This window comes from Neoarius graeffei, chromosome 23 (assembly GCF_027579695.1).
Source record: "Neoarius graeffei isolate fNeoGra1 chromosome 23, fNeoGra1.pri, whole genome shotgun sequence".
Classification (NCBI taxonomy): Eukaryota; Metazoa; Chordata; class Actinopteri; order Siluriformes; family Ariidae; genus Neoarius; species Neoarius graeffei.
Window position 1 is genome coordinate 18,133,387 of NC_083591.1, and position 27,838 is coordinate 18,161,224.

General features: G+C 43.5%; 1 protein-coding gene across 1 annotated transcript; it reads left to right on the top strand.

Moving 5' to 3' along the window:
- LOC132871597 (calcium homeostasis modulator protein 5-like) lies at window positions 1–27,622 on the top strand. The gene is made up of 3 exons (XM_060905878.1): window positions 1–526; window positions 24,161–24,431; window positions 25,525–27,622. Exons 1-3 carry the CDS (start codon window positions 252–254, stop codon window positions 25,900–25,902), a joined length of 924 nt encoding a protein of 307 aa, XP_060761861.1. The 5' UTR covers window positions 1–251; the 3' UTR covers window positions 25,903–27,622.
- The last annotated feature ends 216 nt before the right edge of the window (window positions 27,623–27,838 follow it).

Consider the following 27,838-nt stretch of genomic DNA (forward strand, 5'->3'; position numbering starts at 1 on the left):
AGTTAGAGAGAGACGCATATATTTACAGAGAGGAGATTTTCGGGAGGAAAAGAAAATAACAAATAGGAAGCACAATAAAAGCAGCGTGCGTCTCTCTAGTCAGGAAGTTCGGTTTTGTTTTGGGGTTTGTTTGGGGGGGGTTGTCCCAGACTTCCAGCTACAGAATTGCAATATCGTGTTCTGTTTCAAAAGTTTGCATTCCTTTTTCAGGAGGAGAACAAAAATACCTGAATGATTCCAGCGATTCAGATATGGATACGCCCAGAGCTGTCTTGCGCTTCTTCAGCAATCAGAAGACCAAAATCGGATATGGTTTCATGGTCATTGCTACCATCGGTGGACAGAAGATCTTCTCGCTCTCATCCTTCCAGTGTCCGTGTAACGTAAAGCAGAACATGGTCTACGGGCTCTCTTTCCTCCTCGGACCGGCGTTCGTGCTCTTCACCGTCGGCGTTTTCCTGAGCACGCGCCTATGGCGCCTCTACACAGGCTGCTGTCTCAATCCCAGAAAACTCTGTCCTCATAGGTAAGGAGACCCTTACAGGCACAAAATAAATAATAATCAGGTCATGTTTTTTGGTGAATAGTTATTGTTATGCTCTGAGGAAACGATGGAAACTTTTGGCACAAATTTGGAAGAACACAATACTATAGAATGTGTTCGTATGCTGTAGCATTAAAGTCAAACAAAACCCAAGAATAAATGCTGTTTGCTGATCATGGGCAAGTGCCCTGATGTTGCCCTCCACACATCTCATCTCGTCTCATTATCTCTAGCTGCTTTATCCTGTTCTACAGGGTTGCAGGCAAGCTGGAGCCTATCCCAGCTGACTACGGGCGAAAGGCAGGGTACACTCTGGACAAGTCACCAGGTCATCACAGGGCTGACACATAGACACAGACAACCATTCACACTCACGCTTACGGTCAATTTAGAGTCACCAGTTAACCTAACCTGCATGTCTTTGGACTGTGGGGGAAACCGGAGCACCCGGAGGAAACCCACGCGGACATGGGGAGAACATGCAAACTCCGCACAGAAGGGCCCTTGCCGGCCACAGGGCTCGAACCTGGACCTTCTTGCTGTGAGGCGACAGCACTAACCACTACACCATCGTGCCGCCACCCTCCACACATTTAAATTAAAAATAAAACTTTATAACAATAATTTGTCCATTTTAAAAGTTTTTATATTGCTAAAAAATAGGCTTACCTGGATGCAACCATATGCACTGAAACGAGATGTCCACCTGTGACGTAACTGGCACACTAGTAATATTTATGTAACATTTGACATTGTTACATAAAGCCATCAAATAAATGCTTTGAATTCTAAAAAAAAATCCCCAGGCACCACTGCTCTCTCTCTCTCTCTGTGTTCACTGCTTCAGCAGGGTTGAATACAGAGAAAGAATTTCACTGTGCTGTAATGTATATGTAATAAATAAAGGCTTCCAATTCTAAAAAAAATCCACAGACACTGGAGCACAGCCCCTCACTGCTCTGGGTATGTGTGTGCTCACTGTTCGTGTGTGTGTGGGTGTGTGTGTTTCACTGCTTCAGTGATAGGGCTTATTTTTTACAGCCAAACATTTGACACTCAGACATCTTGAGGGTTGTTTACAACAAGTTAGAAGCGATGTGTCCACGAGATCCACTAGCCTCGGTAAGTCATGTAGTAAGTGCCATCTTAATCTTGGATTCTCTTGTGTAATTTGGACGTAGAACATGATATTTGAACCTCAAAGAGAGTGTGATGGCAGCATCAGCAATATCGTTTTTCTTTGAACATAAAACAGTACACAGTATACAGTACAAAACACAGTATACAGTACTGTGAACATAAAACAGTACACAGTATACAGGTCCAAACATGAACAAGTGAACACTTCAACATGTCTTGTATGGATATTATCTGTCAGTATAAAGGAGTTTATTTTGGGGTTTTGTTAATCTTTAAGATTTCCCTTTACTGAAGCCAAGAGGCCCAGACCTGTTCCAGCATGGCTGTGCTCCTGTGCACAAAGTGACATATTTAGCCAAGGATGGAGTGGAAGAATTCTTGTGTCCTGCACAGAGCCCTGACCTCAACCCTACTGAACACATTTGGGATAAACTGGAACACTGACTGCACCCAAGGCCTGCTCACCTGACATAAGTGCCTGACATTGCTAATGCTCTTGTGACTAAAATCCCCACAGACACACTCCAAAATCTAGTGGAAAGCCTTCTCAGAAGAGTGGAGGTTGTTATAACAGTAAAATTAGGACTAAATGTGCAATGGGATGTTCAACAAACACATATTTTCAGGTGTCAACAAACTTTTGGCCTTAAGGCTTCCAATTCTAAAAAATCCACAGACACTGGAGCACAGCCAATTGATTGATTGATCCATGAAGGGAAAGTTTGGCTTAAAAAACACATAAACAAGTACAAACCCCATTTCCAGAAATGTTGGGATATTTTCCAAAATATAACAAAAACAAAAATCTGTGAGTTGTTAATTCATGTGAAACTTTATTTAACTTGCACAAGTACAAAGAAAAGGCGGCACGGTGGTGTAGTGGTTAGCGCTGTCGCCTCACAGCAAGAAGGTCCTGGGTTCGAGCCCCGGGGCCGGCGAGGGCCTTTCTGTGTGGAGTTTGCATGTTCTCCCCGTGTCCGCGTGGGTTTCCTCCGGGTGCTCCAGTTTCCCCCACAGTCCAAAGACATGCAGGTTAGGTTAACTGGTGACTCTAAATTGACCGTAGGTGTGAGTGTGAATGGGTGTCTATGTGTTTGTACAGAATGTTTGTACAGAAAAACCTATGAATGTTGGCACGCGTGCTGTTGAACAATACTCATGCCAAAACGAAAGACATCCTTTAAAGGGATAGTTCGGGATTTTTGACATGAATCTATATGGTATCCCCGTCAGCAGTGTCGTGCATCCACACTGACTTTGTTATAATTGTGACAGTGTTCTGTGAGCCTAGATATTGTACAGTGTTGGTCAGTGCACAAGTAGTTCCGGCAGGTTTCCTGGGGTCTGCAAAGTAACACGTTTTTCTTCTCAAAACAGCTCATGTTCGAATGAGTGATTTATTAGCATAACAAAACCCTTGTAGTCCAAAAAGTCACACCTTGTAATTGCTTGGGGCTACTTTCTCTCAATAGCGATCAGTGCGCGCTGTCACTGTTAACAGTTGTGTGCGAGCTAGCCAACAACTTTCATTAGTTGTTCGACAGTGTTTAGCAGCAGCAAATTGCTTTCCTCCTCAGTATACAAGTGCGCTTCCATGGCAGGGAAAAAGAAACTACCACTGCTGCCTATGTAGTGCCCTCTTTATACAAATAGGAGTCATTCAGGATTCAGCCATGTTTTTGCTCTGTGTCATGGCTGAATCCTGAATGACTCCTATTTGTATAAATAGGGCACTACATAGGCAGCAGTGGTAGTTTCTTTGTCCCTGCCATGGAAGCACACTTGTATACTGAGGAGGAAAGCAATTTGCTGCTGCTAAACACTGTCAAACAACTAATGAAAGTTGTTGGCTAGCTCGCACACAACTGTTAACAGTGACAGCGCGCACTGATCGCTATTGAGAGAAAGTAGCCCCAAGCAATTACAAGGTGTGACTTTTTGGACTACAAGGGTTTTGTTATGCTAATAAATCACTCATTCGAACACGAGCTGTTTTGAGAAGAAAAACGTGTTACTTTGCAGACCCCAGGAAACCTGCCGGAACTACTTGTGCACTGACCAACACTGTACAATATCTAGGCTCACAGAACACTGTCGGGGGTAAGTCAGTGTGGATGCACGACACTGCTGACGGGGATACCATATAGATTCATGTCAAAAATCCCGAACTATCCCTTTAAAAATGCTTGGTGCTTAGAGCATCGTTTTGTCGGCAAGAGCCAAAAAGGAGAACACTTCGCCTTCTGCAAGCTCTGCCGCATTGACATTGATGTGGGGAGCAGAGGGAAAGGTGCGATAGACAGACAGACCGCCACAGAGAGAATGCCAAATGTAAATGACATGGTTGACTGTCATTTTTCATGTTTTTCTTTTTGATATTTTTTTTGGATGAGCATAAATGAACACAACAATGTTTTGTTTTTAGTTTAGTTCCTGTGGATAAGCCAAGGCCAGTATAGTAGGCTAAATGACAGTAGGCCTACATGTTTCTTGACTCATTTTTCGATTTTTCATTTTTTTTTCTTTTTGATGGTCATTTTCAAGTGAATAAATATGTTGGCCTATGGCATGGCAAAGACTGTTTTTTTTTTTCAGTGTCTATAGATGGACACAACTCTTTACAGTGACTTTACAGTGATGTTTTGTTTCTTGTTGACATGGTCTTGACCATCATTTTCCACATTTCTCTTTTTGATAGGTGTTCCAAGTTAACAAATATATATTGACTTCATACGTTTTTTTTTTATAAGTTTTTCTTACCCCCCCCCCCCCCGTAACGCGACGGTGTCCTAACTTTAGGGCCTTTGTCCTCACTTTTGGACACAAGTGTCCTAACTTACAGACTCATGTCGGTGGTCACCCTACAGGTAAGACACAGCCAACTTTTTCCAGTCCCGTAAAGTAACCCCAACCAAGGCACGTGCGGCACGCAATTCATGTTACAAATGAGGGGAGAGCAAATCACACTGAACACCATATCAAACGCACAGGGCACTGAATCATTTCATAACCACAACGGCTTAATAACATTGTGTTTCATATATCTGATTGAAGCTAAGAATATTCACATTAGCCCGCAATCATATCCCGCCGTTTCTCGAGTGGTGTGTTCTTCTCTGCTTTTCACACTGGACAGTACGCACGCACAGTATACTATGTTCGCCCCCAGCCCTGTCCGAAATCCCCCGTCCATCGCTGCTCCTTCAAGAGCACCCCAATCGCGTGATTATAGTAGACTATCCACGAGTTTAGGAAGGCATTGCGGAGGCTGTCGCATGCAGGCTTGGGGCGTAACGGAATACATTTAATGGCGTTCGGTTAAAGGATGTGTGTGGGGGTTGGCCCGGGGGGGGCCCATTCAGAGCATTTTGTCCCGGGCCCAGCCAAAGCTGTCAGCGGCCCTGGTTTTACTGACCAACTTAATTGTAACTGGTTAACTGGTTTTCCCGAAAACAAGCTGAAATGTGGACTCATCTGACCACAGCACGTTTCCACTGTCTTTTGGTCTGTCTGAGATGAGTTCAGGCCCAGACAAGTGGGTGGTGTTTCTGCATAAAATTAATGAATGGCAACGATCTCATGGTTAACGAGATCCCTGCAAGACTCCTGAAGGATGCAGCCAAATATAGCCAAAGCGATTACATCTTTGATGAATCAGACGTTGCTAACAGAAAAAATTCCAACTCAGTGGAAGGAGGCCAAAGTCATGCCAATCTTCAAGTCTGTTGAAATGGATGATAAAAACAACTATCGCCCCATCTCAGTACTCTCTCTTATCTCCAAGGTTATGGAACACGCGATACAAGTTCAGTTGCTGCAATTTTTAAAGGATAACAATGTTCTCTTGACATTCCAGTCAGGCTTCTGTAAAAAGCACTCAACAGAAGCTGCTGCTGTTTCCCTGGTAGAACATATCTTGGAAAACATGGACCAACAGAATCTTATTGGTGCTGTCTTTATTGACCTTAAAAAAAGCTTTTGATCTAGTAAACCATTAATGTCTTCTCCACACATTGGAACATTATGGAGTCAGAGGTCAGAGCCTAAATTGGTTCAAAGAGTATCTAACTACACACTTTCAAAAAGTACAGTATAAACAGGACTTACCACCTCGTCTACACCTTGATTACGGTATCCCACAGAGTTCTTTACTTAGGCCTTTACTTTTTGTCATTCATACAAATGACTTACCACTGTGTTTAAAAAGATCTTTGATCAGCATGTATCCCGACGATACTGTCATCTACTTCTTTGGAACCAGAGTAAGTGCTATCAAGGATGCATTACTAAACCGTGTTCAGCAGTGGATGGAGGGAAGTCAACTGGTACTAAATCAGAGTAAGACCAAAGAACTACTCTTTGGAATGAGACAGAAGTTAGAAGACACTGCAGATTTCATTCTCCAACTCAAAGGAAAGACCATTGAAAGAGTCACAAAATTTAACTATCTAGGCATTATGCTACATGAAAATCTTGCGTGGAAGGAACATTCTGACTTTGTCTCCAATAAAGTGGTTAAATGCTTGGGTCTTCTCTCATGTGCTCGACACTGTCTCATTTTCAAAGCTGCAAAATGTGTTTACCATAGTAGCACCAGTTCTAAACTATGCTGATAGTGTATGGGGTAGTTTATCCGTTGGAAGTTGCACGAACTTACAGAGGCTACAAAATCGAGCTACTCGCATTATCACCAGACAAGACTCCTGTAAAGATGCTATAGAAGTTTTAAACTGGATTGATTTAGAGAAAAACAGAAAAATTCATAAGTGTTTGCTAGTATTTGAATGCCTTCATAATTTAGTTCCTAAATATTTGAGTAATTATTTCGTTAGGCACTCAAGTATTCATAGTTATAACACTCGAAGTAAATCTGACCTGCATTTACTAAGCTCACATTAGGTAAATGAACTTTTGGATATTCCGGTTGTTGGAGCCATATTTGAGATTGATAGAAATTAGCTTTGAGTTGCTGGCAACCTGTAAAAGAAAAAGATTTTTAGTTACTTATTATAAATACTTACCTGTTATGTTTATATGCCTACCTCTTTGTTTATATACTTACCTCTTATGTATACTTACCTGGACCTAAACACCCTCTGTCTGGCCCAATGCACCTGTGATGTGGGTGGTACTGTGAAACCCCTCCCTCCGACGTGCATTGGTGGTGCGAATCACAGGTGCCTCGCAGACAGAGAGTGAGTAAGACACAGTTTTCGACCGCATAGCGTACCCTCTTAGTTTATACCTTTTTTTTTTTTTACCTTGTTTGTTGGATTCATTGAAAGTCAACCGGACTGTGGAAAATAAATGGAACAACATCTCATTTTATTTCACTCTCCGTGTGTGCTCACTTTGGAATGCGCGTCTAAACAACCCCACACTCTGCCTCGTGTGGCCAAGGAAATGTTTGGTATAAAAAATGGCCACAACATTAGTCGAAAACTACTCCGAAGATTGACGCAGGAACAAAGGATTACAAACCTGGAAGATACCATTGTGGATTATACGGAAGCAAGGACAGGAGAAAGTTTGCTGCGTGAGCCGACATTTAAGGACACAGCACAATGAAGAGACTTCACCTGGCATTGTGAGTAATTAATGAATGAACTTTTGGAAATTACTTTGACGGACACAAAAGCAGCAGAACTTTATTCTTTGATCCTCTATCATTTGTTAAAAACGGACAGTTAATTGTTTAAGTTAAAATGACTGACACGGAAGCCCAGACGGAAGCGGAGGAACTTTTAAAATCACTCTGTGCAACGTGAAGAGGAAAATTAGGAACATGTACAAGGAAAAGCAATGAAATTAAAGCCTTGCTTATCGAAAATGGAGATGTGGAGCTAGAGCTGCTTATGAAAGACTTTGTAGCATACTTAAATGACTTTAAAGATCTACATGGAAAGGTGCAGGATCTTCTCGGCGAAGATGAAAGGGAGACTGATTACGTGGAGTGGTACGAGCCCCGAATGATGAACTTTGAATATTTTATGAAGGATATGGACACTTGGAAAACGCAACAGCTCAAGCTGCAAGAGCTCGTTGACCACAAAGACTGTTTCCATTGTTTCCCGGGTCTCGACTAAATCGTCTTCCTCCTCCTCTTCTGTTAAAGTCGCTGCGGCTGAGAAGGCTGCACTGGAGGCGCGCTCCAAAGCTCTGCCTACATTGCATGCGCTGAAGATGGAAGAAACTGCTGTAAAATCAAAAATGGAACAACTAGAACTTAAGACAAAGCTGGATGCTGCTGACGCTAAATTAAAAGTGTTGTGTGAGGATTCTGAACACCAGGGAAACGTAATGAATGAATATTATGATCAGAATGTGCCCCACAGAGAACGAACACACTCTCACTGATGCATCCACCATTGAATACGCTCCCGTTACTACAGTGCCCAGGACGCCATTGCAAAAGGCAGTGAAACACATCAGCAAAAGTGAGCAATTACCAACTACTTCATCTAGCCCCCATGGTAACTCTAGTCATAACAATGTCACAGATCTCAGTGCTACAATGTTACAAACACAAAAGGAGCTCATGGAATTAATGTTACAGCAGCAAAATCTCTCATTATTGCCACAGAGAGAAGTGCCAGTGTTTAATGGAGATCCACTGTCTTATCAGTCATTTGTACACGCATTCAAGTATCTCATTGAAGACAAAACAAGCAATTGCCAGGATCGGCTTTATTTTTTAGAGCAGTTTACATCAGGGCAGGCCAAAGTTCTAGTGCGTAGCTGCATGCACATGAACCCTCGCCAAGGCTACACTGAGGCCAAACAGTTGCTCGAACAACACTTTGGCAATGAAATGAAAATAGCTAATGCCTACATTGAAAAGGCCTTGAATTGGACACCCATTAAGCCTGATGATGGAAAATCATTATAGTCTCATCTCGTCTCGTCTTCTTCCGCTTTATCCGGGACCGGGTCGCGGAGGCAGCAGTCTAAGCATGGAAGCCCAAACTTCCCTTTCCCCAGACACCTCGGCCAGCTCCTCAGGAAGAACACCGAGGCATTCCCAGGCCTGCCGAGAGACATAGTCCCTCCAGCGTGTCCTGGGTCTTCCCCGTGGCCTCCTCCCGGGGGGACATGCCTGGAACACCTCCCCAGGGAGGCATCCAGGAGGCATCCGAAAGAGATGCCCGAGCCAATTCAGCTGATTCCTCTCGATGTGGAGGAGCAGTGGCTCTACTCCGAGCTCCTCCTGAGTGACTGTGCTTCTCACCCTGTCTCTAAGGGAGCGCCCAGCCACCCTGCGAAGGAAACTCATTTCGGCCGCTTGTATCCACGATTTTGTTCTTTCGGTCATTACCCAAAGCTCATGACCATAGGTGAGAGTCGGAACGTAGATCGACCAGTAAATTGAGAGCTTTGCCTTTTGGCTCAGCTCCTTCTTCACCACGACGGACCGGTAAAGCGACCGCATCACTGCGGAGGCTGCACCAATCCGCCTGTCGATCTCACGCTCCATCCTTCCCTCACTCGTGAACAAGATCCCAAGATACTTAAACTCCTCCACTTGAGGCAGGACTTCTCCACCAACCTGAAGAGGGCAAGCCACCCTTTTCTGGTCGAGAACCATGGCCTCAGACTTGGAGGTGCTGATTCTCATCCCAGCTGCTTCACACTCAACTGCAAACCACCCCAGTGCATGCTGGAGGTCCTGGTTTGAAGAAGCCAACAGGACAACATCATCTGCAAAAAGCAGAGATGAAATCCTGTGGCTCCCAAACAGGATTCCTTCCGGCCCCTGGCTGTGCCTAGAAATTCTGTCCATAAAAATTATGAACAGAACCGGTGACAAAGGGCAGCCCTGCCAGAGTCCAACATGCACTGGGAACAGGTCTGACTTACTGCCGGCAATGCCAACCAGACTCTTGCTCCCTTCGTACAGGGACCGGACAGCCCTTAGCAAAGGGCCCCGAACCCCATACTCCCGAAACACCCCCCACAGAATACCACGGGGGACCTGGTCGAATGCCTTCTCCAGATCCACAAAGCACATGTGGACTGGTTGAGCAAACTCCCATGAACCCTCGAGCACCCTATGAAGGGTATCGAGCTGGTCCAGTGTTCCACGACCAGGACGAAAACCGCATTGTTCCTCCTGGATCCGAGGTTCGACTATCGGTCGAATTCTCCTCTCCAGTACCCTGGAGTAAACCTTCCCTGGGAGGCTGAGAAGTGTGATTCCCCTATAATTGGAGCACACTCTCCGGTCCCCTTTCTTAAAAAGAGGGACCACCACCCCAGTCTGCTACTTCAGAGGCACTGTCCCTGACCGCCACGCGATGTTGCAGAGGCGTGTCAACCAAGACAGCCCCACAACATCCAGAGACTTGAGATACTCAGGGCGGATCTCATCCACCCCCGGTGCCTTGCCACCAAGGAGCTTGCAAACCACCTCAGTGACTTTGCTTGGGTAATGGATGAGTCCACCTCTGAGTCATCAGCCTCAGTCTCCTCAATGGAAGACATGACGGTGGGATTGAGGAGATCTTCAAAGTATTCCTTCCACCGCCTGACAATGTCCCCAGTCGAGGTCAACAGCTCCCCACCCGCACTGTAAACAGTGTTGGCAGAGTACTACTTCCCCCTCCTGAGGTGCCGGACGGTTTGCCAGAATTTCTTCGAGGCCGACCGATAGTCCTTCTCCATGGCCTCCCCAAACTCCTCCCAGTTCCGAGTTTTTGCCTCCGCAACTGCCCCAGCTGCAGCACGCCTGGCCTGCCGATACCTGTCAGCTGCCTCAGGACTCCTGGAGGTCAACATGGCCTGATAGGACTCCTTCAGCTTGACGGCATCCCTTACTTCCGGTGTCCAACACTGGGTTCGGGGATTGCCGCCACGACAGGCACCGGAGACCTTGCGGCCACAGCTCCGAACAGCCGCGTCCACAATGGAGGTAGAGAACATGGTCCACTCAGACTCAATGTCGCCCATCTCCCCCGGAAGCTGGGAAAAGCTCTCCCGGAGGTGGGAGTTAAAGACCTCCCCAACAGAGTGCTCGGCCAGACGTTCCCAGCAGACCCTCACCATATGTTTGAGCCTGCCAGGTCTGTCCAGCTTCCTCCTCCGCCAGCGGATCCAACTCACCACCAGGTGGTGATCAGTTGACAGCTCAGCCCCTCTCTTCACCCGAGTGTCCAAGACATAGGGCCGGAGATCAGATGAAACAACAACAAAGTCTCTCATCGACCTCCGACCTAAGGTGTCCTGGTGCCACGTGCACTTATGGACACCCCTATGCTCGAACATGGTGTTTGTTATGGACAAACCGTGACTAGCACAGAAGTCCAATAACAAAACACCACTCGGGTTCAGATCAGGGAGGCCGTTCCTCCCAACCACGCCCCTCCATGTGTCACTGTCGTCGCCCATGTTTGCATTGAAGTCCCCCAGTAGCACAATGGAGTCCCCAGTCTGAGCACCTCTCAGTACCTCTCCCAGGGATTCCAAGAAGGCCGGATACTCTACACTGCTATTCGGCCCATAGGCACAAACAACAGCAAGAGCCCTCTCCCCAATCTGAAGGCGCAGAGAGGCGACCCTCTCGTTCACTGGGGTAAACTCCAACACATGGCGGCTGAGCTGGGGAGCTATAAGCAAGCCCACACCAGCCCGCCGCCGCTCACCATGGGCGACTCCAGAGAAGTGAAGAGTCCAGCCCCTCTCGAGGAGCTGGGTTCCAGAGCCCAAGCTGTGCGTGGAGGTGAGCCCGACTATCTCTAGCCTACCTCTCAACCTCCCGCACAAGCTCAGGCTCTTTCCCCCCCAGCGAAGTGACATTCCATGTCCCAACAGCTAGCCGCTGTGTCCGGGGATCAGGTCGTCGAGGCCCCTGCCTTCGACTGCCACCCAATCCACACTGCACCAGCCCCCTACTGCTACCTCTGTGGGTGGTGAACCCACAGGAGGTCGGGCCCACGTCACCTCTTCGGGCTGAGCCCGGCCAGGCCCCATGGGCAAAGGCCTGGCCACCAAGAGCTCGCATGCAAGCCCCAACCCCGGGCTTGGCTCCAGGGTGGAGCCCCGGCTGCACCATACCAGGCGACGTCTCGGTCCTTGGTTGTTGCTCCATTCGGGGTTTTGGTGAACTGCTCTTGGTCTGGCCTGTCACCTAGGACCTGTCTGCCTTGGGAAACCCTGACAGGGGCATAATGCCCCCGACAACATAGCTCCTAGGATCATTCAAGCACACAAACCCCTCCACCACAATAAGGTGGCATTTCTAGGAGGGGATCATTACAGTCATATGTTCTATACCTGAGAGAATGCCTTAACGCCATGAACGACCTGGAGCACATGGATGAATTAAATGTTGCATCCAACTTGAAATTGCTGTTGTCAAAAGTTCCATACAAACTGCATGAAAGATGGCGCACTATAGCGTATGAATCTGAACAGAAAAGGACTCGCATTAAATTCAGACAACTTGTGGAATTTCTGGAGACCCAGGCCAACATCTTGCTGCATCCCATATTTGGGGATATCAAAGATCCTGTCCCAGTCAAAAGCGTAATATCAAAATCAAGACTGACCAGTTCAAAGACTCCCAAGAAGAGCTTTGCAACCACTATGGCATCAACTGTGGGCCAAAAACACAGACAGCTACCTACCTTGCCAACATGCAGTTTCTGTGATGATGCCCATTCAGTAATTTACTGCACCAAGTTTGCACTGGAGCCTCATGTTGCGAAAGTAGAACATCTGAAAAACAACAGTCACTGCTTTGGCTGTCTTAGAAGGGGTCACATGAGCAAAACCTGTCAAAAAAGACTAGAATGCCAAACATGTAAAGGAAGACACCCCACACTGCTGCACATTGACCATGCCGACCACAAGCAGCAGCAGCCTTCAGCAAAGCCCACCAACTCAAACACCCCTGTGGAAAGCACTCAGGTGTCAGCAAATCATGCAGCAACAGGGGCCAGTAACAACTGTGCTATGGCCATTGTACCAGTTCAGATCAAAGTGGCAAATGAAAGTAAGACCATCCAAACCTATGCTTTCCTTGATCCTGGCAGCATGGCCTCATTCTGCACTGAACACCTGATGGAAAAGCTGAACACCAGAGGGTGCAGTACTCAAATTATCCTGAAGACCATGGGCCAAGAAAGACCTGTGAAATGCTATGAGCTCACAGGATTGGAGGTTGGTAGCATAGACAGTAGTGTGTATATTGACCTGCCAAAAGTGTACACACAAAAACACATCCCAGTCTCAAAAGGGGACCTGTTACAGTAACTCAACAAGACCTGAGTCAATGGCCATACCTGAGTGAAGTCACACTTCACAACATTGATGCTGAAATTGAGCTACTGATTGGGATTAACGTTCCAAAGGCTAGGGAACCTTGGCAAATCATACACAGACAAGGCAATGGACCGTATGCAGTTAAAACACTCTTTGGATGGGTGGTCAATGGCCCAATCAGCAACACTGCTACGGAAGAGGATGGAACAAGAATGGTGACAACAAATCGTATCTCTCTGGGAAATATCAAACCACTACTGATATCTCAGTACAATCATGACTTCCCTGAAAAGGAGTATGAAGAGAAGCGAGAGATGTCTGTTGAGGATCAAATGTTCATGGACATGGCATCCAATTCTCTCATTCGTAAAGATGGACACTACTACTTACCTTTACCTTTTCGTGTCACGGATCCAACTTTGCCTGACAACTATGACATGGCAGCACAGCGTGCATGGAGCCTGGCTAAGAGATTGAAGAAGGATTTTGCCTATGCCTCTGAATACAAGACTTTCATGGAAAGCGTCCTGGAGAAGGGCTATACAGAAAAGGTGCCACAAAGCCAATTGCAAAAGTGTGATGGCCGCATACGGTATATACCACACCATGGCGTGTACCACAAACAAAAGGGAAAGCTTTGTGTAGTCTTCGATTGCTCATCGTCATACAAAGGCAAATCACTCAACACCATGCTCCTTCAAGGCCCTGATCTTGCCAATCCACTCCTGGGCATCCTGCTGAGATTCAGACATGAGAGAATCGCATTAATGGCAGACATTGAAGCAATGTATTATCAGGTGAAAGTCCATGAACATCAACGTGACTTCCTGAGATTCCTTTGGTGGCCACAAGGAGACACCAGCCAACCAATAGCAGTCTATCGGATGACTGTTCACCTTTTTGGCGCAGTGTTGTCACCAAGCATTGCGAACTTTGCTTTGAAACAGACAGCAGTGGACAATTCGCATCAATTCAGCATTGAAGTGCAGGACACAATCAAACACAGCTTTTATGTGGATGACTACTTGAAGAGTGTGCCCACTGTACAAGAAGCAATCCACCTCACCAGTGACTTGAGAAAGGCATGTGCCCAAGGTGGCTTCACCTTAAACAAATGGGTGAGCAACAGCTACAAAGTTCTGGAAACCATCCCTGAAAGCCACAGAGCTGCAATTGTGAAACATCTTGACTTGGATTTAGATAAACCACCACTGGAAAGGGCATTGGGAATACAGTGGAACATCAAAAATGACAAATTCACCTTCCGTGTGGCTGTGAAAAACAAAGCCCCTACCAGACGCAACATTCTCTCTGTGGTGAGTTCCATTTATGACCCACTAGGGGTCCTTTCTCCCTTTACACTTCAGGCCAAACAAATCTTGCAGAAACTCTGTCAGGAAAACTATGGATGGGACGACATGATTCCTGATGAGATGACCGGACCCTGGAAAAGATGGCTCGCAGAATTAGATCAGTTATGCAGATTTGAGATGGACAGGTGCATGAAGCCTGAGAATTTCACTACGAAGACTGCTGAGCTGCACCATTTCTGTGATGCAAGCGAGTCAGGATACGGAACCGTAAGTTACATCCGACTTATCATTGACACCAATAATGTTCATGTTGCATTCGTTCTTGGGAAGGCTAGAGTAGCTCCTCTGAAACAGCTAACAATCCCAAGACTGGAGCTTGCAGTTGCAACACTGGCTGTGAAGGTTGACAGGATGTTACAACAAGAACTCCACAGGGAACTGTGTACTTCCACCTTCTGGACAGACAGTACAACAGTACTGAAGTACATTCACAATACAACAAAACGATTTCATACTTACGTGGCAAACAGAGTTGCAGTAATCCACAACCTCTCCAACGAACACCAATGGAGGTATGTACGCTCTGAACAAAATCCAGCGGATGATGCATCACGTGGCTTGTGTATAACGTCACTCTTGAATTCCACCAGGTGGCTCAATGGCCCCCTCTTCCTGTCACAGGATGAAAGTGAATGGCCTGGCATGCCACAGGAACTCGGCCATATCCCTCCTGGTGACCCAGAGGTAAAGCCTGATGTCACTGTGAACACCGTCAACCTCAACAATGCTGTGGCCACCACCACTCTGAGTATTACTCTTCATGGAAGAAATTAGTAAGAGCTGTGGCATGGCTAATCAAGCTTAAGAGATGTCTGCTACAAAATTACAAAGGGAAAATACTTACCAACAAACAGGATGAGCCAAAAGGCTTAACAGTGGAGGACCTGGACGAAGCAGAGAAATCAATCATTCATTATGAACAGCAACAACACTTTGATTCAGAATTGAGACTCTTAAGAATGGACAAACCAGTGAAACCTGATAGCTCTGTATTCAGACTGGATCCAATCATCGAAGATGGCATCATGAAGGTTGGAGGATAGATAGGTAAAGCACCAATATCTGTGAGTACAAAGAACCCAATTATACTCCCCAAGTTATCTTGTATATCCAAGTTGATCCTGAGGGATATCCATCAGCAAATTGGACACTCAGGAAGGAATCACATACTTTCAAGACTTAGACAAAAATTCTGGCTTCCTTCTGCTAACTCTTGTGCTAGACACATTGTAAGATCTTGTGTGTTTTGCAGACGGATGCAGGCCAGACCTGGAACCCAGAAGATGGTGGAGCTACCACAGGATCAGGTCACTCCCAGATTGCCACCATTTTCACATGTGGGCATCGACTTCTTTGGACCTATGGAGGTCAGGAGAGGCCGCTCACATGTGAAACGTTGGGGAGTGGTCTTCACCTGCCTGGTATGCTGAGCCATCCATCTTGAAGCAGCCTGGAGTCTGGACACCGACTCCTGCATCAATGCCATCTGGCAGTTCTTGTGTAGGAGAGGACAAGTACTTACCATAAGAACAGACTGTGGCACCAACTTCACATATGCACAGAAGGAACTGGAAACTGCGTTGAATCAGTTAGATAATGAAAAGATCCAAGATTCTCTGCTAGCCAACTATGTCAAGTGGCTATTCAACCCACCATCTGCAGCATACTTTGGAGGAGTATGGGAAAGACTTATCTGCCTGGTTAAGAAGATACTCCTCTCAATCATACGGCAACAAACACTGGATGACGAAATGCTACAGGCAGCCTTGTGTGAGGTTGAATGCATTCTCAAGGACCGACCCCCCACCACCACATCCAGTGACCCAAATGATCTGACACCCTTGACGCCTAACCACCTGCTGCCGTTGAAAGGTGAACCGCTGTCACCTCCTGGTCTCTTCAACAAAAAGGATGTGTACAGCAGGAAACGGTGGAGACAAGTCCAATATCTGACAGATCTGTTCTGGCGAAGGTGGACCACGGAATACCTACCACTAATGCAGCAATGACAGAAGTGGACCCACGCTAAGAGGAACTTCAGAGTTAATGACATTGTGGTGCTGGTAGACCCGGCAGCACCTAGGAATTCTTGGCCCCTTGGTAGGGTGGTCAAGGCCCTGCCCAGGCCCAAAGGTCTTGTGCGAAGCGTGTTGGTGAAAACCAAAACCAATGTGCTGCAAAGACCCATCAGCAAGCCCTGCTTGCTTCTTGAAGGTGAAGAGTCACCCTAGTTTGGCTCTAAAATTCCCATTGCACGCTCCCATTACTGACAAACCCAAACATTCCTGTGCGTGCTCACACACCAGCCCATACACTTGCATTCATGGACTTCACAATTCTGCACCACATTTACATTCATTGTTTGCACATACATTGACTTTGCCATATTGCACTACATTTACATTGGACTTCAACTTTTTTCAACTTCTTTGAACCTTTTTGACCTTTTTCACCTGAAGGACTTTACTGGCGCACAAAAAAAAGAACAAAATGTGAAAAAAAACAAATGTAAACATTGTTGTGATTGATATTTGGTATTACCGGTACCTGATGTATAGTAATGTAAGAACATCAGAAGTTCTATTGCATTTCATTCAGTACTTCTGGCTCCCTTTAGTAGCTTATGGCTTCCTTTGTATATATGGACTGATGTATTATGGTTATGGAACATGAGAAGGTGTCTTGCATGGCATCCATTTAGTGTCGTATGGCTCCTTTTGGTAAATAATGTTAGTAATTGTGCTGCAGTAGCCATGACAATTAGGGGCCAGTGAGTTGGAGCCATATTTGAGATTGATAGAAATTTGCTTTGAGTTGCTGGCAACCTGTTAAAGAAAAATATTTTTAGTTAGTTATTATAAATACTTACCTGTTATGTTTATATGCCTACCTCTTTGTTTATATACTTACCTCTTATGTTATGTATACTTACCTGGACCTAAACACACTCTGTCTGGCCCAATACACCTGTGATGTGGGTGGTACTGTGAAACCCCTCTCTCCGACGTGCATTGGTGGCGCGAATCACAGATTTAATTGGTACACTCACAGGTGCCTCACAGACAGAGTCTGAGTAGGACACAGTTTTCGACCGCATAGCGTACCCTCTTAGTTTATACCTTTTTTTTACCTTGTTTGTTGGATTCATTGAAAGTCAACCGGACTGTGGAAAACAAATGGAACAACATCTCGTTTTATTTCACTCTCTGTGTGTGCTCACTTTGGAATGCGCGTCTAAACAACCCCACACTCTGCCTCGCGTGGCCAAGGAAATGTTTGGTATAAAAAATGGCCACAACACAGGTTCAATACTTTTTAATTCACTGCCAGCAAATATTAAATCAACTACATCTCTACATCAATTTAAAAGGCTCATTAGGTCATTATAGTCTTATTATATTATTGACATTTTTGTTAGTTTCATATATCTATTTTTATAATTTTCATTGTATTTTTTCCTCTTAAGACCATAATAGTTTTAATTAAATTTTTAGATTATTCATATTAATGAGATTATTAAATATTATTGTAGCATATTTTTGAATTTACAATTTCAAAAATATGCTACAATAATCTTTAATAATCTCACATGATTAATGAGATTTAATAATCTCATTAATATGAAACAGCAGTGAGGTGTGCAGTTGGAACGACTGAATGATTCAAGGTGAAGGTGGGACTTCATCAAGGATCTGCTTTGAGTCCTTTCTTGTTTGCCAGAGTGATGGATAGCTTGACGGACAAAGTGAGGCAAGAGTCACCATGCAACATGATATTTGCGAATGATATTGTGATATGTGGTGAAAGTAGAAAGGAGGTTGAGCTGGGTTTGGAGAGATGGAGGTATGCATTGGAATGAAGATGAGCAGTAGCAAAACAGAATGCATGTGTGTCAATGAGAATGGGGATGGGAGTGTAGTGAAGATGCAAGGAGCAGACGTAAAGAAAGTTGGTGAATTCAAGTACCTGGGGTCAACTGTGCAGGAAAATGGGGGCTGCGATAGTGAGGTGAGAAAGAGAGTGCAGGCAGGGTGGAGCAGTTGGAGAAGGATTTCGGGAGTCATTTGTGAAAGGAAAGTCCCAGCAAAAGTGAAAGGTAAGATGTATAAGACAGTAGTGAGACCAGCTGTGATGTATGGATTGGAGACCATACCCTTAACGAAGAGACAGGAGGCAAAGTTGGAGGTGCCGGAGTTGAGGATGTTAAGGTTTGCAATGGGAGTGACAAGGTTGGACAGGATAAGGAACGGGCACATCAGAGGGACAGCGCATGTGGAGAGCTTGGGAATTAAGCTAAGAGAGATGAGACTGAGATGGTATGGGCACATCCTGAGAAGAGTTGCAGAGCATGTTGGAAGGAGAATGTTGAGGATGGAGCTGCCAGGCACATGAAAATGAGGAAGGCCAAAGAGGAGATGCATGGATGTGGTAAGAGAGGACATGAAAGTGGCAGGTGTGGTAGAGAAGGATGTGGAAGACAGGAAGCAATGGAGACAAAAGATCCACTGTGGCAACCCCTAATCAGGAGCAGCCAAAAGAAGAAGAAGAAGATTTTTGAAATTGTAAATTAGTATAGTTTTGCAGGGTCCCTATGGATACCAGCTGTGTTGAATGGGCCACCCTGTTAAAATGAAGTCTGTCTGTCTGTCTGTCTGTCTGTCTATCTATCTATCTATCTATCTATCTATCTATCTATCTATCTATCTATCTATCTATCTATCTATCTATCTATCTATCTATCGGTTTCCTCCTTGTATAATACAGGTTCAGGTGGCATTTCTGGATGCAGTGGCGGACTGTGTTAAGTGACAACAGTTTTCCAAAGTATTTCCGAGCTCACGTGGCTTTATTTGTCACATTTAGCCTGACGGTTTCTCAGGCAGTGCTGCCTGAGGGCTTGAAGGTCACACACATTCAACAGTGACTTTGCCCTTTACGCACTGAGATGTCTCCAAATTCCCTGAATCTTTTCACAATATTATGTACTGTAGATTTTGAAATACCTATGATATTTTGTTGAGAAATGTTCTTTTTGAATTGATTAATATTTCCCTCATGAATTTTACCATAAAGAAGTGAGCTATGACCCATCCTTGCTTGTAAAGACTGAGCCTTTGGTGCATGACAGCAATTAACCTGCTTATTGTGGAATCTTACAAAATTGTGTTACTTGAATATCCTGTAAACTTTTCAGTCTTATTTTGCCTCTGTACCAACTTTTTTTTTTTTGAGTGTGTTGCAGCCATCAAATTCTAATTTTGGTTATATTTACAAAATACAATTAGTTGGTCAGTAAAATGACCAAAAATCCTTTCTTTGTACTTTTGTCAGTGAAATAAAGGTTCACTTGAATTAACAAATCACAGATTTTTTTTGTTTTTATTGCATCTTGGAAAATATCCTAACTTTTCTGGAAATAAAAGTTGTAACTTAACCCTTTATCAGGCATCTCATGTACATATTTACACATATCATTATAACTAGGGTTGTCAATTGATTAAATTAATTAATTAGGTAATTGTTTTAATGTTTAATTAAGGTTAATCACAAATCCATCTGTATTTGTCATGATAAGCATTTAAAAAGATTTTACTTCAAATGAATTTTGGTAGATAAGTGCATTAATGATAAGACTAATGTCTTTAAAGGTAATAAACTTTAAAGGTTAACATCACTTTTATTTCCTATAAATTCAGAACATTTTTTTTCGCTGTTCCTATGTAATCATGGCCATAACAATCAATAATATGACCTAATGAATTGACAAATCTAAAAAAACCCAGAAATGTTTCAGCAAGAATAAAGATGGAAATAAGTCCATAAGTTTCCCATGTTATTCTTGACATTATAATGATTTTCACTGTCACTTTAGATGCAGAAGAAGAAAAAAAAATTACTGAGGCAACATAGACCAGCTGTAATATATGGTGCAGTTTAGGCATGAAATGATTCATGATTGAATTGATTCAATTCACAATATTGGGTTCATGATTTGATTTTCACATGACATTTTGAAAAAAAAAATAGCTGCATTTACGATGTACTGGTTCATTAGGAGACGAGAGATCACAGCAAGCAACAAATTCCATCTAGTTGAAGTATCCTGTAACACTTGCTCTCCTTGCCTAAGTTCTGTTTGCTGCAGGTGTAGTTCCTCCATATTAGCAGGGCTGTGTTAAAATAGCCCACTATCTTGCCAACACCTTTCCAATGTGTCACCAAACCTGCTGTCACCAAGGCAACCAGTGTTGGTTATCTGTAACACGTGAGCAATACAAAGGCACGTGCTTTACCCAGGCCACTGGTAATAATAATGATAATTTTTGTGGTGATTTTATATATATATATATATACACACACACACACAGTGGTGCTTGAAAGTTTGTGAACCTTTTAGAATTTTCTATATTTCTGCATAAATATGACCAAAAACATCATCAGATTTTCACACAAGTCGTAAAAGTAGATAAAGAGAACCCAGTTAAACAAATGAGACAAAAATATTATACTTGGTCATTTATTTATTGAGGAAAATGAGCCAATATTACATATCTGTGAGTGGCAAAAGTATGTGAACCTTTGCTTTCAGTATCTGGTGTGACCCCGTTGTGCAGCAATAACTGCAACTAAATGTTTCTGGTAACTGTTGATCAGTCCTGCACACCGGCTTGGAGGAATTTTAGCCCGTTCCTCCGTACAGAACAGCTTCAACTCTGGGATGTTGGTGGGTTTCCTCACATGAACTGCTCGCTTCAGGTCCTTCCACAACATTTCAATTGGATTAAGGTCAGGACTTTGACTTGGCCGTTCCAAAACATTAACTTTATTCTTCTTTAACCATTCTTTGGTAGAATGACTTGTGTGCTTAGGGTTGTTGTCTTGCTGCATGACCCACCTTCTCTTGAGATTCAGTTCATGGACAGATGTCCTGACATTTTCCTTTAGAATTCGCTGGTATAATTCAGAATTCATTGTTCCATCAACGATAGCAAGCTGTCCTGGCCCAGATGCAGCAAAACAGGCCCAAACCATGATACTACCACCACCATGTTTCACAGATGGGATAAGGTTCTTATGCTGGAATGCAGTGTTTTCCTTTCTCCAAATATAACGCTTCTCATTTAAACCAAAAAGTTCTATTTTGGTCTCATCCGTCCACAAAACATTTTTCCAATAGCCTTCTGGCTTCTCCACATGATCTTTAGCAAACTGCAGACAAGCAGCAATGTTCTTTTTGGAGAGCAGTGGCTTTCTCCTTGCAACCCTGCAATGCACACCATTGTTGTTCAGTGTTCTCCTGATGGTGGACTCATGAACATTAACATTAGCCAATGTGAGAGAGGCCTTCAGTTACCCTGGGGTCCTTTGTGACCTCGCCGACTATTACACGCCTTGCTCTTGGAGTGATCTTTGTTGGTTGACCACTCCTGGGGAGGGTAACAATGGTCTTGAATTTCCTCCATTTGTACACAATCTGTCTGACTGTGGATTGGTGGAGTTCAAACTCTTTAGAGATGGTTTTGTAACCTTTTCCAGCTGATGAGCATCAATAACGCTTTTTCTGAGGTCCTCAGAAATCTCCTTTGTTTGTGCCATGATACACTTCCACAAACATTTGTTGTGAAGATCAGACTTTGATAGATCCCTGTTCTTTAAATACAACCCCGATTCCAAAAAAGTTGGGACAAAGTACAAATTATAAATAAAAACGGAATGCAATGATGTGGAAGTTTCAAAATTCCATATTTTATTCAGAATAGAACATAGATGACATATCAAATGTTTAAACTGAGAAAATGTATCATTTAAAGAGAAAAATTAGGTGATTTTAAATTTCATGACAACAACACATCTCAAAAAAGTTGGGACAAGGCCATGTTTACCACTGTGAGACATCCCCTTTTTCTTTACAACAGTCTGTAAATGTCCGGGGACTGAGGAGACAAGTTGCTCAAGTTTAGGGATAGGAATGTTAACCCATTCTTTTCTAATGTAGGATTCTAGTTGCTCAACTGTCTTAGGTCTTTTTTTGTTGTATCTTCCATTTTATGATGCGCCAAATGTTTTCTATGGGTGAAAGATCTGGACTGCAGACTGGCCAGTTCAGTACCCGGACCCTTCTTCTACGCAGCCATGATGCTGTAATTGATGCCGTATGTGGTTTGGCATTGTTATGTTGGAAAATGCAAGGTCTTCCCTGAAAGAGACGTCATCTGGATGGGAGCATATGTTGCTCTAGAACCTGGATATACCTTTCAGCATTGATGGTGTCTTTCCAGATGTGTAAGCTGCCCATGCCACACGCACTAATGCAACCCCATACCATCAGAGATGCAGGCTTCTGAACTGAGCGCTGATAACAGCTTGGGTCGTCCTTCTCCTCTTTAGTCCGAATGACACAGCATCCCTGATTTCCATAAAGAACTTCAAATTTTGATTTGTATGACCACAGAACAGTTTTCCACTTAGCCACAGTCCATTTTAAATGAGGCTTGGCTCAGAGAAGACGTCTGCACTTCTGGATCGTGTTTAGATACGGCTTCTTCTTTGAACTTTAGAGTTTTAGCTGGCAACAGCGGATGGCACGGTGAATTGTGTTCACAGATAATGTTCTTTGGAAATATTCCTGAGCCCATTTTGTGATTTCCAATACAGAAGTATGCCTGTATGTGATGCAGTGCCGTCTAAGGGCCCGAAGATCACGGGCACCCAGTATGGTTTTCCGGCCTTGACCCTTACGCACAGAGATTCTTCCAGATTCTCTGAATCTTCTGATGATATTATGCACTGTAGATGATGATATGTTCAAACTCTTTGCAATTTTACACTGTCGAACTCCTTTCTGATATTGCTCCACTATTTGTCGATGCAGAATTAGGGGGATTGGTGATCCTCTTCCCATCTTTACTTTTGAGAGCCGCTGCCACTCCAAGATGCTCTTTTTATACCCAGTCATGTTAATGACCTATTGCCAATTGACCTAATGAGTTGCAATTTGGTCCTCTGGCTGTTCCTTTTTTGTACCTTTAACTTTTCCAGCCTCTTATTGCCCCTATCCCAACTTTTTTGAGATGTGTTGCTGGCATGAAATTTCAAAATGTCTCACTTTCGACATTTGATATGTTGTCTATGTTCTATTGTGAATACAATATCAGTTTTTGAGATTTGTAAATTATTGCATTCCGTTTTTATTTACAATTTGTACTTTGTCCCAACTTTTTTGGAATTGGGGTTGTAAAACAGGGTGTCCACTCACACCTGATTGTCATCCCATTGATCGGAAACACCTGACTCTAATTTCACCTTCGAATTAACTGCTAATCCTAGAGGTTCACACACTTTTGCCACTCACAGACATGTAATATTGGATCATTTTCCTCAATAAATAAATGACCAAGTATAATATTTTTGTATCATTTGTTTAACTGGGTTCTCTTTATCTACTTTTAGGACTTGTGTGAAAATCTGATGATGTTTTAGGTCATATTTATGCAGAAATATGGAAAATTCTAAACAATTAAAGTCTTTAAACTCATTAGGAATTCCAGACTCTATGAAAATACAAATTTACCCCCAGGAAACACTCTGTTTTTATCCCAAAACTGTTGTGGTTACAATTGTCACACTGACTGTATACTCAAATAAAATTGTAATTGTTCTCATATTTCTGTGGTGAAAGTGGAATGAAATGCTTCAGACCATGCTTCTGATTAGTGATTACCAACCCTGTTATTGACGGTTTTCCAATAACTGCATTCCCCATTGTGTTTTATTCCTTAATTTACAGCATGGCAAGTGTCATGTTCTTGTTGGAAATATAATGTTATCATATTGTTTGTTGTAGGAGGAACTGCGTGGGCTGTTTATCTGTGCTTTTAAAAGTGATTGTTGGAGCACTCGTGGCACCAATCATATGGCTCAGCATCACTTTGCTGAATGGCAGGTTCTATGAGTGTGCAGTGAGTGGTGTGGAAGAACGGGTACTTGTGGACTGGTTTTGTAAAAATAGGACCAGCACATGCAAGGACGAGCTGGCCAAAGTCCCATGTAAAACATCCAACCTGTCGCCGGAGGACAGCAAGGAGCTTCTGCTAATGCTACACGCCCAGTCTCAGGTATCACGACTACTACTACTACTACTAAAAAAACAGTCTTGGTGTGGTGTTCTGATACTACTGTAGCTAACAAGTAGCTCTCCCCCCATGAATGGATTGCAATTTCTGTGACACTGATATTACAAGCGGGCGGCACGGTGGTGTAGTGGTTAGCGCTGTCGCTTCACAGCAAGAAGGTCCAGGTTCTCCCCGTGTCCGTGTGGGTTTCCTCCAGGTGCTCCGGTTTCCCCCACAGTCCAAAGACATGCAGGTTAGGTTAACTGGTGACTCTAAATTGACCGTGAGTGTGAATGGTTGTCTGTGTCTATGTGTCAGCCCTGTGATGACCTGGCGACTTGTCCAGGGTGTACCCCGCCTTTCGCCCGTAGTCAGCTGGGATAGGCTCCTGCGACCCTGTAGAACAGGATAAAGCGGCTAGAGATAATGAGATGAGATGATATTACAAGCTTGTAATGTAAATCAAAGGTAAAAGACATTTTACACCCACATAAAGCGTCTTTTACAACAGCCTGTGTGCATGTTTCAAATGTTGTATATGAACTTAAAACATGAATAAAACCTACAGCAGCCCATTCTAACTGCATTTTACTTTGAAGTATAATCAGTAAATACTTCAAGAATCTTATTTTCACATTAATGTTTAACATTCATGCTTGAAACATCTTTTTCCATGAGTAATCTCTTATAGTTTATGAAAAAATGTACATTTTAATCCCAGAATATTCACTCAGTACTGTTAGCTGAACACATTCACCCCAGGGAAATATTTGGAATATTCCACAAGTCACATGCTCAGCAGGAAATTCCATCATCTGAATTTCCGAAAGATCATGGAAAGAAGAAAATGACATTGTGGCATTGTTTTTTCTTTATTTTCAGTGATATGGCAGATATTGGCTGCCATATTCCCTTTGAAAGCAAATCATCAGAACATCCCTATTTTCCTCAGGCCATTAGCATAGATGCTAGTTCATGATTTTTTTTTTTTTGCTAATTCAGAGCAAAATGACACCACAAAACTGGAATCACTCAAAAATCATGACTTTCTTAATTCATTTAATGTTTATTAAAAGTTTAATAATCTTTTCCTTAGATCCTCGGCTGGATCATGATCATGAGCTCTGCTTTGGCTGCTCTGATTTACACATGTTACAAAAACTGCCGCTCTCAAGTGAGCTACCTGCAGCTCACTTTCTGGAAAGTATACAAGGAGAAGGAGAGGGAGAAGTTTGAATCATTCGCAAATGAGTACGCTACCCGGCTGGCCGAGCGAAACTTCAAGAGCTTCTTTGAGAACAAAGACCCTGAGGCATTTCCTTTTCCAAACCACAAAGCCTGGGAGCAGATCTCAGCCTTATACACTTATAATCGTGGTGAACAGTATTACAGCATGCTGCAGAGATATGTGGAAGCTCCTAATCGTGACTACTCTCCAGAGAAAATACCACTGGAAATGGACTGCAACCTCTGATAGACATGGACCTCAAGGTCTTTCAGTAAACAGTATTCTACTTACATTTGACCTGTGGCTTTGGCTTACTGACTGGCTAACATTGTACCAAAGCTAGTAAGGGAAAAAAAATCCAAAGTCTAAATGATGGTGATATTTTAAAGGTCACAGTTGCCAAAGTGTTGAAGAAACAACAACTTTTTTTCTCTCTTTCAGGATTGGCGACAGCCATGTTAAATGGGTGCTAATGAAGTAGATTTAATATTGTACTTAAATGTCTTTAAACTTAAGCTGCCTGGGCTAACCATGAACTTAAAACACCACCACTAACAGCTGAAGCTGATTGAAGAACTAAATACAAGCATGATACAATATAAGACTCAGGTTTCATCCCAGGCGGCACGGTGGTGTAGTGGTTAGTACTGTCGCCTCACAGCGAGAAGGTCCGGGTTCGAGCCCCGTGGCCGGCGAGGGCCTTTCTGTGCGGAGTTTGCATGTTCTCCCCGTGTCCACGTGGGTTTCCTCCAGCTGCTCTGGTTTCCCCCACAGTCCAAAGACATGCAGGTTAGGTTAACTGGTGACTCTAAATTGACCGTAGGTGTGAATGTGAGTGTGAATGGTTGTCTGTGTCTGTCAGCCCTGTGATGACCTGGCGACTTGTCCAGGGTGTACCCCACCTTTCGCCCGTAGTTAGCTGGGATAGGCTCCAGCTTGCCTGCGACCCTGTAGAACAGGATAAAGTGGCTAGAGATAATGAGATGAGATGAGGTTTCATCCCAAGTCATATTCATATCTACTTACTGTGCTTACAAGAATGTCAGCCATTTCAGTGCTCCACCCTAAGGGAATCCATTCTACATCGAGTGTGTAATAAGCCACCAAAGTGGCTTTTTTTAAAAAAGTGGCTTTTTCTGACCAAAGTTTTTCTGCCAAAAGTATACTTTGACATCACTACTCTCCACAAACATAAATATATTTTAACAAAATGTTTTATTTTGGTTTTATTTAAGCTATCCTTCTATGTAAGAAAGGGAATGAATGTTTATAGCTATTATAACCAATGTTATAATGAATAACTCCATAAAAATATGGAGTTATTCTTTAATTAATAAACAATTGTGACTGTTTTGATTGTGAATTAAAATTTCTCTTTCCCCTCCAATAAAGATTGCAGGCAGGCACAGAGACTTAAAGAGAGAGAAAGATAGATTTTATTAAAGAAGCTTCATGTATGTACACTGGTGTTGTCTGAGACACTCTCTGCCCCAGACACTCTCTCTGAATGCCCAAAAAAACAAACTCTCACTCACTCTCTGGCTTCTCACATCATTCTCTTTCTCAAAAAATTTAATCCATAACACAGATAAGGATGTTACTGTGGGCACATACACATGCTGTTTTTCTCCATCAGGCAGTGGATTACAAATATTCTGAAATAATACGAATTTTAAGACGCCCTTAACCATTCTTCCGGTCAGCAAGTTGCTGTTATATAAGTCAAAGTCCCTTCCACACCAGAATCTGGTCTTCCCTGGCAGTCTCCTATCCCAGTACTAACCAGTTCTTTGAGGTGCATGGGTGTGGCTGTGCAAAGGAAATGTGGATGTTCGGGAAGCTAAATTGAAGATGAAAATGGATTCTTACCCAACTGCTATTTGAATTCATCAGGCCTGCCAAGCAAGAATGTCAAGACAATTTGATAATTGTTTTTATTCATTTACAGTGCCTTGCAAAAGTATTCACCCCCCTTGGTGTTTATCCTGTTTTGTCACATTACAAGCTGGAATTAAAATGGATTTTTGGAGAGTTAGCACCATTTGATTTACACAACATGCATATCACTTTAAAGGTACACATTGTTTTTTTTTATTATGACACAAACAATAATTAAGACAAAAAAAACAGAAATCTGGAGTGTGCATAAGTATTCACCCCCTTTTGTATGAAACAAACTGTG

Coding starts and splice junctions, on each gene's coding strand:
- LOC132871597 (XM_060905878.1), top strand. CDS start 252: ATGGATACGCCCAGAGCTGTCTTGCGCTTCTTCAGCAATCAGAAGACC. Junction 527..24,160: donor AGAAAACTCTGTCCTCATAG/GTAAGGAGACCC, acceptor TGTTTGTTGTAG/GAGGAACTGCGTGGGCTGTT. Junction 24,432..25,524: donor TGCTACACGCCCAGTCTCAG/GTATCACGACTA, acceptor TCTTTTCCTTAG/ATCCTCGGCTGGATCATGAT.